The 11652-nt window shown below is 47.0% G+C and overlaps 1 protein-coding gene across 2 annotated transcripts; it reads left to right on the top strand.

Annotated features, from left to right (window-relative positions):
- The first annotated feature begins 1307 nt into the window (after positions 1-1307).
- Positions 1308-5420, top strand: RPL7 (ribosomal protein L7). 2 transcript variants are annotated; one of them, XM_060115777.1, is made up of 7 exons: positions 1308-1410; positions 2201-2309; positions 2590-2756; positions 3283-3420; positions 3513-3622; positions 3954-4163; positions 5163-5420. In XM_060115777.1, exons 1-6 carry the CDS (start codon positions 1397-1399, stop codon positions 4160-4162), a joined length of 747 nt encoding a protein of 248 aa, XP_059971760.1. In that variant the 5' UTR covers positions 1308-1396; the 3' UTR covers position 4163; positions 5163-5420. The 2 variants fall into 2 exon arrangements, with proteins under 2 accessions (XP_059971760.1, XP_059971759.1); XM_060115776.1 differs by lacking the exon at positions 5163-5420 and adding an exon at positions 4462-4821.
- Positions 5421-11652: the final 6232 nt, after the last annotated feature.

The following is an 11652-nucleotide window of genomic DNA, read 5'->3' as shown; positions in this document are numbered from 1 at the left end:
ACAGCCGCGAGTTAGGCGGCGCGCGCTGCTCTCATGGCCAAGCCGCCGCCGCCGCCGCCCGAGCGTCCCCGGAGCCGGCGCGGCGGCTCCCTCTCACTCCGGGGGAGGGGCGCGCAGCGGAGACGGCACGGGCCGGCCGGCCGCCGCGGGAGTTGTCAACTTGATCCAAGTTGCGAGAGGGTGGAAGAGTGGGGTGCGGGGCAGCGGGAACGCCAGGAAGGGGCGACTCGCTCGGTGCAGGAGAGCGCTCCGCAACGTCTTGCAGCTGCCTCCGCGGTCTCGTGTCCCCCTGCCCTGCACTCCCCGCGGCTGTCACTCGGGCACCGGGCTCCGAAGTGCAGCGCCGCTTGCAAGTCGGAGCGCTCCCGGCCGCCTCTGAGACGGCTCCACACTCCGCGCTATATAACCCGCGACCGGGAAGAGCCGGCGGCGGCATCGGCCCTCCCTCGGCTCGGCCCTCCCCGCCCCCGGGCGCACCCCGCCCCCGGCCCAGCCCCCCGCCCGCTCGCCGCCCGCTCGCCGTCCGCCGAACCGCGGCGGGGCAGCCCCTCTCACATGGCCGTGGCCGCAGCCTCCAGCCCTCCTCGCACCTCCCTTCGCGGTTCACGCCCCCTGCCATGGGGTGTCCCGGCCTCCGCCTGCCAGGCCGGACGGTCGGCAGTGCCCCGGCCATCTTCCTTTGGCCGTCCGCTCCTCGCTTGTCCCCGTCTCGTCACTTTCGTTAACCAGGGGGCTCTGGGTGGCCCCGCCTGCGATCAGGCGCTGCGGAAGACAGCCCTGCAGGCTGGAGGAACGAAGAGAAGGACCTCGGCAGCGCGGCAACGGGCGTGCCGGTCTGCTACTGGGGTCGGCAAAGAGCCGAGAAGGCGGTCAAAAGCCGGCAGCAACTTCGAATCGTACCTAGCCCTTTGGAACGTAGGCCCAAAGGTTCTCAATTTCCCCGGCTGGAATCACCACCGCCGTGGTTCCCTACCGACCCGGTCAAGCGTTGCCCTCTCGCCAGGCGGGCCGTGAAAGTGATGCATGCCGGGATTTGTAGTTCGCGCCCCGCCGCGCGTCATTTGCATATATTACTGGGTAGAATTCGAGCCGTATCCTGTCAACGCAGCCCAGGGATTAGGACCCCAAGTAGTCAAGGTATCGGCACTCTTTGCTTTCATCATATTGATTAAATAGTCTAGCCAATGCATTAATTTTTCCCATACAGATTTTAGTTGAAACTTGATCGTAAGAGGCTGAATCAGGCAGTTCTTAATTCTGCGTCTGCAATACGAGTTCTCAGTTCTGAGTTCTTTTCTGGCTTATCCTGGGACACCTATAAGCCGTGGGGCTTCACGCTCGCCGTCTTTAAGTGGACAGCGCGCATGCGCAAACTTCCTCTTTCCCGGCTGGAACCATGGAGGCTGCTAAGTAAGTTTCTCCTCGTCCTCTCGAGTATCCTCCTCCATCCCCGAAACCAGAGGCTTTTGTCTCACTCTCTCTCGTTCTGTTTGTAACGTGGCTCTTTGTCGACTTACCTGTGTGTTTGTGAAGTTGTGTGACACTCCTGCTGGTCTTAGGCTAAAATGGGCTTCAGGAGGCCTTGGGGCGGAGGTTTTGGAGTTACCGGGAACGAGGTGTGAGAGCTGAATATGTGCGGAACCGACAGGTTGTCCAGTCCCTTGTCTTTTGAAGGAGGCTCAGAATCTCTGAATGGGGTTCTTTTTCCTTAGCTGGCATTTGTCCGAAGCGTCCCTGCCGTCAGGTCTCTGCTTACAGCATATGGAGCTTGAGGCTTGAACCAGGGTTGTCGTTGGGGGTTTGTTTGGGGCTTTTTTTTTTTTTTTTTTTCCTCCTTGAGACTCTTAAGTCCTCTTAGACTCACATTCACTAATAGTCTAGGGATCAGTGTTTTGCGGCAGCCTTTTACTCTGCACGGTTTGCTCTCGGCATTTTTGTTGTCGTGGGACCCCGGGAGTGATGGTAGATTAAATGTGACTTTGTTATTTTTGTGACTCGTTTAAAGAAAGTGGTCCGTGTTAAAGGTAAAGATTACTGGCGTAGGAATTTCCCAAAATCTGCATCATACACCATAGCACGCTACAGCAGTTAAAAGTACGTTTGAAGTCAGTGGCCATAGTAGTGTTGAGAGCATTCTACAGAATGGGAGTGCTGCAGTGCTGTGAGCTTTCTGAACTAACGCTCTCTCTGCTTATGTTAGGGAGAAGAAAAAGAAGGTTCCTGCTGTGCCAGAAACCCTTAAGAAAAAGCGAAAGAATTTCGCAGAGCTTAAGATCAAGCGCCTGAGAAAGAAATTTGCCCAGAAGATGGTAAGTAAACTTCTTTGAGGCACCAAGTTAAGAAAAGGCCCTGTGCTTGAAAATGAGGTGAGTGTTTTTAACAAGGCTCGTTTACTTCAGCTGCTGAACCAGTGAGTGTGGTTAACTTAGAACGACCTTTCCAAAGGAACTTAGTTATCTCCCTCTTGCAGTGTTAACGCATATTGTGGTGAGAAAGCGTCAAGGGAAGGGTTTTCTTGGAAAGAACTCTGATATTGCTAGTTGTGTTTGGGAGCTAAAAAGCAGATGAATAACTGATGCTGGTTTTCAGCTTCGAAAGGCAAGGAGGAAGCTTATCTATGAAAAAGCTAAGCACTATCACAAGGAATACCGGCAGATGTACAGAACGGAAATTCGAATGGCTAGGATGGCAAGAAAAGCTGGCAACTTCTACGTACCCGCAGAACCCAAACTGGCATTTGTCATCAGGATCAGAGGGTAAGTTCAGTTTTTACTGCATTCTGGTTTTAAAGGGCAAGCTACACAATCCCAGCAAAATTTCACAGGACTTGTGGGGACCTTGGTTGTAAAACATTGGAATGAAAATATTTGGGTGGTGAGGAGAGTATTTTAGTGATTGTAAGCCCTGTGCCCAAAGTATCTATCCATTCTCGAATTGAGCACCGGAGTTCAGTGTCCTGGAGATTAACGTCAAAAGCAGTTAAATTGGAGCCTCATAAGCGCTATGACAAAGATGTATGCAAAACTAGAAGTAATAAGAGCGTTAGGGAAGGTTTTAAGTGTGAAAGGTATGTGTCAAGAGACAGTTTACTTCCAGGGGAGGCAAGTTGGCAGAGGTAATAGAATACAACTAACTAAAGGGAAAAGTGGTCTTTGTAACATGAGAGGATTCTTATTTAGGTGTGACACGTGTTACCCAAAATTGTAATAGTTAGTTTCTCGTCTTTTACTAGTAAAAATTCTGATAAAAGCTAAATGAATTTTTTGTGTTTTTTCATTGCAGTATCAATGGTGTGAGCCCAAAGGTTCGAAAGGTGTTGCAGCTTCTTCGCCTCCGTCAGATTTTCAATGGCACCTTTGTGAAGCTCAACAAGGCTTCAATTAACATGCTGAGAATTGTGGAACCATACATTGCATGGGGGTAGGTGTCTTTGATTTCTGTTTGGTAAACTGGCAGGTGTTTTGACAGTGATAGTCTTATTTGGTCATTTATATCTGTATTTTCATATTTAGGTACCCAAACCTGAAGTCAGTAAATGAATTGATCTACAAGCGTGGTTATGGCAAAATCAACAAGAAGCGAATTGCCCTGACAGATAACGTGTTGATTGCTCGATCTCTTGGTAGGTTCTGCCTCTTTGGGGAAAAATTATTACTATTAATTATAAAAGTTATTGTATCAGACAAAATGATATTTTTGGCATCTTGTGGCCTGACTTTTCTCACTATTACGAATCTTCCGTTATTCCCTACAATATTTATGAAAAATGGAAGGTATGATTTCGTTGGCTTGAGCTGTATCTTTGTAAATAAAGGCGTGTATTTCTTTCTTCGTTACTTTACTCTTCATTTACTTCTAATTCTTTATGTCACAGCCTATCTTAATGCCTTAAAAATTTAATAGTCTCAAAATAAACAGTTTTAGTAACCTTAAATCATCTTGAACATGTTCAGGCAAATACGGTATTATCTGCATGGAGGATCTGATTCATGAGATCTATACTGTTGGAAAACGTTTCAAAGAAGCAAACAACTTCCTGTGGCCCTTCAAATTGTCTTCTCCACGAGGTGGAATGAAGAAAAAGACTACCCATTTTGTAGAAGGTGGAGATGCTGGCAACAGGGAAGACCAGATCAACAGACTTATAAGAAGGATGAACTAAGGTGAGCAACTACATCCTGAAAGAAGTTTACTTAATACTGGAGGAAAAATGACTTAAATGCTGATAAGGGTTTGGTTTGAGTTCTAAGCAGTATTTAGTGGGGGGCGGAAATCAGCCATCATATATGATCGTAGTTGGTTTGGTTTCTCCTTTAGAGGACGTCTATGGAGAGAAGAAAAAGCCTTTTTTTTTTCCCTTCCTACTTAATAATGGCTGAATTGGTATTTCTTATAACTTCCTGGTTTATGTTAATTCTTAGTTATTAAGGTGTTTAATGGGTTTTTTTCCCTTCCTTTCAGGTATCTACCATGATTATTTTTGTAATCTGGTCAGTTAATAAACAGTGACTGCTTTCAAATTGAAATGTATTGTTGTCTTGGTGACTTTTTCTTATCTTTCCTCTGCCGTCCCCTAACTATTGTGGCAAATCTTGGTATGACACAGTTAAGTCAAATCAACAGCCTGTTGTGTGTAAAACTTAGGGTCCAGTTTGTATCTTGTGAAAAACATTCCTGGGGTTTATTGAAGATTTTCCTGTACGAAGTCCTGATTTTTCACTTTTGAGTTGGCCAAAATGGGTCTATTCTAAGAAAGCCCATTTCACAGGCCTTTGTGCATGAGTAAAGGTTCAGTTTACAAATAAAAATCCGTTGCTGAAATTCCATTTTCTCAGGCTTTGGCTTGCCTATAAGGTAGCGAGTAAATGCGTCATTTTCTTTTTGCATTTCACTTTTACGTTTTTGCTTTGCATCTTCTACCCATACTTACGTGAGTTCCTAATAATTCCACTACATATTGTGTATATCATACACATTTCATATCAAGAAGGAAGAAATGAAGTGTGCCCATGGATGCAATTTATTTGGAGCACCTAAAGAACTCATGAGAATACCAGTGAGCAAAAACTTGAAATAGAAAGGCTTTTATAAATAACATTAACTATATATACATATTTTTTGTGGTACGCGGGTCTCTCACTGTTGTGGCTTCTCCGTTGCAGAGCACAAGCTCCGGACGCGCAGGCTCAGCGGCCATGGCTCACGGGCCCAGCTGCTCTGCAGCATGTGGGATCTTCCCGGACCGGGGCACAAATCCACGTCCCCTGTATTGGCAGGCAGACTCTCAACCACTGCGCCACCAGGGAAGCCCCCCTGTATGTTTTTATGTATCATCTCACCTAGGCTAGCAAACCTGAAAGTTTTAAGTGTAGTGTAATGGGAAGTATATATAATAAAAGTAAAAAGGTTTATGATTCTCACTGATTGTGCCAAGGGTATGATGCCATATAAAATAGATGCCCTATTGTTTTGATTTTGTTGCACCAGAATCATCACTTTTTAGTATTTGAAAGTTACTAGTCAAATACATTTAAATTCTTGGGTGTTGGAAGCTATTTGGATTAGTGAGTTTAAGGTCAGTGAATCCTGGAGGGAAATCAAGGTTATTGGTTTATAAAACCAATGTTACGTGTATACATGTCTATAGTGTTTTGCAAGAAATTTAATATCTTGGTAAACAGTTGGATCAATGTGTAACAAAATCATACATTAATCTCTTGGTGGAGCCTAAAAGTCTTTAAGTTTTGAAATGACCTGTTTTGTTTTACTGCTTTGGTAGGTAACTACACAGTATAGCCCACGAGTCTTTGCACATCCAGTATTCTGAACGGTAGGAGTGGCTCAGAAGAAAACATCTAATTACTGTAATAAAGTTGTTCAGGTGGCATATTGCTAACTACCTAGGCATGTAGGATTTGGAATAGTAATAGAAATGGCATTCTATATATGGGATGGTGGTATTTAATAATGTCTTTTTCAAAAAAATTAACTTTTTAAGTGCAGTTTTAGGTTCCCAGCAAAGCTGAGTGGAAAGTAGGGAGTCCATTACACCCTCCTGCCCCTAAGCAGCCCGTCCCCCCACTCTCAACACTGAGTGGCACATTTTTTGCAGTCCATGGATGTTGACACATCATTACCCAAAATAGCAAAGACTGGTGAAGCTGGTGAGGGGGATAGGAAGATCTGTAGGTATATGGAGGGGAAAGAAACAGTGTCTGGGCTGTGCCTGTCCTCTGCAGACACGTTTGTTTTCAGTCCTGGGAATTCACTGTCCACATAGGTTCCGAATGCGGCTAGAGGACCAGAGGATAGGGAAATGTATGAGAGTTTGGAGGTGGGGAGGACATCTGGGCATATGGTAGAGAACTAAAGCAATGGGAATAAACAAAAAAAGCATGCTGCCAGGTGACAGTTAACAGCTGTCAGATTGCTAGGGAGTAAATTGGGATAATCATTTGCCTTCACAGGATTGTAAGGATTAAAACTGAGCATGAGAATATTTTGTGAACTATTAGAACCTGTTGAAATGCACCTCAGTATCTTATTTTACTTAAAAAACTCCCCTGAAAGTGGTGTCACTTTCTACAAGAGATCATTCACATGCACTAGAAGGCTAACCAACCTCTGATGAAAGTCTGGGCCACCCAGGTTCTACTTATGCAAAGATTCACTTCACATAAGTACATTGCCTTTTTGTACCCTTCAGAGTTCCAGCTTTATTAGGTCTTCCCCTAGCTACCCTAGTTTAGTTGTCTGTTCCCGGTGCTTCCTGGTCTTCCTTATCTTTGAAGGTTCCTTTGTAGTAAACTGGATTAAGAATGCTGGCTCTGGAGCCAAACTGCATGAATTCATATCCAGCTTCCACTTAATAGTTTGAGCCATTAAATTACTTCACCTCTGGTTCCTTACCAGCAAAATGGGGGAAATAATAGTACCTAATTTCATAGGGTTTTAGTGAAGATTAAATATGTCAGGTCATGGAAAATGCTTAGGGCAGTGCCTGGCCCAAAGTGCTAAGTAAATGCTGTCTGCTGTGTAACTTGAGCACTTAGCAGGGGTGTACAAAGGAAAGTAGCCTGTGCTTTCTTGTGTTAATCGGCAAGATAGACAACACAAGTATCATAAGTGCTACACAAGGATGTCTAGGATGTGACAGATTCTTGAAGTGTCATTGGGGACCATCTGCAGGGGAAGATAGACAACTTTCTGTTCCCGCTGTTTTCCTTTACAGATTTGGTATCAAACTAGCCAAAATATACTAGCCTCTCATTCAAGTGCTCCCTTCTCTTCAGGAGTTAACTTTTTTTTTTTTACTTTTTTTTTTTTTTTCTTTCGCCATACGCAGGCCTCTCACTGTTGTGGCCTCTCCCGTTGCGGAGCACAGGCTCCAGACGCGCAGGCTCAGCGGCCATGGCTCACGGGCCCAGCCGCTCCGCGGCACGTGGAATCTTCCCGGACTGGGGCACGAACCCATGTCCCCTGTATCGGCAGGTGGACCTCAACCACCGCGCCACCAGGGAAGCCCCAGCAGTTAACTTTTTTTTTTTTTTTTTTAAGAAGATGTTGGGGGTAGGAGTTTTTATTAATTAATTTATTTTATTTTTTGCTGTGTTGCGTCTTCATTTCTGTGTGAGGGCTTTCTCTAGTTGTGGCAAGCGGGGGCCACTCTTCATCGCGGTGCGCGGGCCTCTCACTATCGTGGCCTCTTGTTGCGGAGCACAGGCTCCAGACGCGCAGGCTCAGTAGTCGTGGCTCACGGGCCTAGTTGATCCGCGGCACGCGGGATCCTCCCAGACCAGGGCTCGAACCCGCGTCCTCCGCATTAGCAGGCAGACTCCCAACCACCGCGCCACCAGGGAAGCCCCAGCAGTTAACTTTTTAAGGTGGGCTTTTTTTCATCCCCCCCAGTACCTGACGTAACATGTAGGAGGCACTAAGTATTTGTTTTCTATCACTGCTGTCACAAATTACCACAAACTTAAGTGACTTAAAACACAAGTTTATTGTCTTAACAGCTTTGAATGTCAGAAGTTCAAAATCAGTTTCACTGTGCTAAATCAAGGTGTCAGCAGGCCTTCCTGCCTTCTGAAGCCTCTAGGGGAGAAGCCGTTTCCTTGCCGTTTCCAGTTTCTAGAAGCTGCTTACAATTCTTGGCTTGTGGCCCCTTCTCCATCTTCAAAGTGTAATCTCTGTTTCCATCCTTCCATCATCTCTGGCTCTGATCCTCCTGCCTCCCTCTTTTATGGACTTTTGTGATTATGTTGGGCCACCCAGATAATCCAGGATAATTCTCCATCTCAAATTCCTTAATACTGAATATAAGTACATCTGCAAAGTCTACATAAGGTAGCATATTCACAGGTTCTAGAAATTAGGGCAGGGAGATACTTGAGAGGGCCATTCTTTGATCTTTAATTTGTGGCTCCCAGCTATATTTTTTCTTCTTCCTCAAAAATGTCAAGCTTCTAATGTACAGTCTTGGCACTTGAAATCTTGTGTCTGGAACACTCAGCCTTGAGGAGGTCTGTGTACTTGGCTTTTTCATTCTGGATAAAGATCTCTGACATCTCTTCATGTAACCTTGTTTTTTGTTTTTGTTTTTTTATAGCATCTTTTACTATCAGAAATAATTTTTCCATTTACTTGTTATCTATTACTTTTCCCAGCCACTCAAGATTTGAGTATGTATCAGGTTTGAGTCTTAGCCTTCTCTATTCCAGCAGTTAGAACAATGCCTAGTGCATTGCAGGTCCTTTGCTTTTTTGATTGAGTGAATCAAGCCTTTTATGGACAATAGCCATTTAAAATTTTGCATCTCCAGTGTTAGCACATTTTAGTCCTTGGGTGTTTGGGTGGGGAATGGTGAGAGGAGGAGTGGAAGCTTATGGAGATTAGATAGATATTTTTTTACTCAGGAGGACTTGGGAAAATGAGGTTTATCGGGTAGGGGTAATAGTATGTGAAAATATGTTAGAGGAATATATGAGATGGTTCCTGCTGTGAGGATTAGCAAGTTTCACAGAGGAGGTCGAATTTGGGCACCTGGTGGTAGAACAGCGTGAGCCAAGGCAGAGAGTTGGGTAAGAGTGTCAGTGAGGGGTGTGATAGCCAAGAGGAGGGGATAGCAAACTCAAAACAGACTGATTTAATAATAAACATTTGATCATATATTGAGGGCTAGTGTACACATAATCCACCTTATCCTGGTTGGGTGGGTCTCCACTGTGAGTGCAACTCCAGAACTGAATTCGTAATTGGTTTGGGGATGGGCCCAGGCATTTTCCCTTTAAAGTCGCCATGTGATTTTTAATGTGCAGCCTATTCTATTAGGGAAGTATACCACTGTCCCCATTTTTTAGACGAGGGGCTAACTTTCCCGACTTCCAGGGTCACACAACTAAGTGGTTAGGTTCCAGGTCTAATTTGAGCTGGTTTTCTTAACCAGAGGAGCTAGGAAAGGTTAGTATCAAACTTAATGAAAACAAAAGTGGTGTGCTGAGAGCAGTTTCAGGAGTTCTGTGGGATCCGAAACCATCTTACCAGGGCTAAGTTTGCAGCCCTAGCGGAGGGGTCAAGACATGAAGACAGGGTTTGGAACAACTTGGCAAGAGTATACATAGGCTAAGCCACTACTGTCTGAGTCAGGCCGCTAGGCTTCCCAGCTAGGGAGGATACGTGCGCTGAGCCTTTCACCGAAGAACCTGGACAGTGGAGGCGTAGAACGCGGAATCCGGGAGCGCACGATGAGGGAACTCGGGAAGGCTACGGCACTTGCCGAAGCTTGCTCTAGTCAGGTCCTGCTGGTCCACTCTCATCAGTACTCTGGAGAGCCTGGTTAGTTTGAATCTTAAAAATGCAACCCAGAGAACCGAACCTCACCAACCTTGTCCAACTGCCCACTACCCACCCTGTCTACAGTGGGTGGCGCCACTTTCGTGTCGCACTGACCTGGTGTCACGACTGGGGCTCGTTTCCGCAGCCTCCTGCCACCCCACTCCCTGCAGCCGTGACTCCGACTGCGGCGGCCCCCTACAGTAGTCCAGTGAGTCCTAGCGGTCTCCCCGCCGCCCAGGCACCATCCTGGCGCGGCAACCTGACTTGACGCCCAGAGTCCTGCGGGACGGCGCCCGGTGACCGCTCGGAAGGCGTCCCGGAAGCTACGGGCGCCTAGCAACGGGCGCGCATCGGCGGGGCAGGGGGCGCGCCGCGCTCACGAGCGTCGTCGGGCTGCTGGCCACTGAGCATGATCGTCCGGAGAGCGGCGCCCAAGCGAGCGCGCGGGCGCCCGCCCCGCCCCGCCGCCGCAATCAGCCCAGCGGCTCTGCAGGTCTGGGCCGGGGGTTCGGCTCAGCTCCGGGCCGCCACTGGCTCCCGCGCTGCCCGGTGCCCGCGGGCCAGGCCGGAGAAGAAGCCCCTCCCCTCCACGGCGGAGCTGCGGGGACAGTGAGTGCGACCGGTCCCGGGGAACCCTGGCCAGGGGCGTGCCGGCGGTGGAGGGGACGGGGGAGGCCGGGTCAGGTCTGAAAGGGAGGTGGGTCCCTGAGGTCAGTTGGCTCGGCCCCCTCCCAAGAAGGGCATCTATTCTAGTGACGCACACGGGTCGCCCCAAGGATCCTCGTGATGCTCTTGGAGGAGGGCTGGCGGGGAGGCCGGGGCTGAGGACCTGACGGAGGATGCGGGCGGCTCGGGTGCAGGAGTATATAGACTTAAGAGGTGAAAGCCCTCTTTAGTTTCTGGTCCTTTCTTTACTTTCTAACACTTCTTACAGTTAATTTAGTATTTATTCTCTTTTCATTTGTTTTTGGTCATCAGTGGAATATATGGATTCTTTTGAGTAATTGCTTTTTTCACTTAAGATGTGGAGAATACCTTTCACAGCAGTTTACTTAGGTCTTCATTGAATATTTCATAGGTGTGTCACATAGATGTATGATTATATGGTATAGATGTATCATAATTTATGTAACCATTTCTCCTGAAGATCGGTTCCAATTTTTCCTTATTACAAACAATGCAACAATGAGCATTCTTACACATGGGAACAGTTCTATAAAGTGAATTCCTTGAAGCAGAATTGCTGGGTCAGATGTATGTACGTTAAAAAATTTTGGTGGGATCTTGCCTTCCAAAAAGTCTTTACTGATTAACATGTCCATCAACAGGCTGTGGTGAAAAAAATCTGTGTTTATTATCGTCTAAAAAACAAATCAATATCTCTCATTAATTGAGTGTTTATTACATGCCCAGCACTGTGCTGAACGTTTTGCATGCATTTTACTTTCATTTTTCTTTTATAAATTTATTTATTTATTTTTGGCTGTGTTGTGTCTTTGTTGCTGCGCACAGGCTTTCTCTAGTTGCCGCGAGCGGGGGCTACTCTTCCTTGTGGTGTGCGGGTTTCTCATGATGGTGGCTTCTCTTGTTGTGGAGCACAGGCTCTAGGTGCGTGGGCTTCAGTAGTTGTGGCTCGTGGGCTCGGTAGTTGTGGCTCGCGGGCTCTAGAGCGCAGGCTCAGTAGTTGTGGCACACGGGCTTAGTTGCTCCGCGGCATGTGGGATCTTCCTGGACCAGGGCTCAAACCTGTGTCCCCTGCATTGGCAGGCGGATTCGTAACCATTGCACCACCAGGGAAGCCCCTGCATGCATTTTATT

This window comes from Mesoplodon densirostris, chromosome 13, assembly GCF_025265405.1.
Source record: "Mesoplodon densirostris isolate mMesDen1 chromosome 13, mMesDen1 primary haplotype, whole genome shotgun sequence".
Classification (NCBI taxonomy): Eukaryota; Metazoa; Chordata; class Mammalia; order Artiodactyla; family Ziphiidae; genus Mesoplodon; species Mesoplodon densirostris.
Note: the sequence above shows the minus strand (reverse complement) of the source record. Positions and strands in the feature narration are given on the sequence as shown.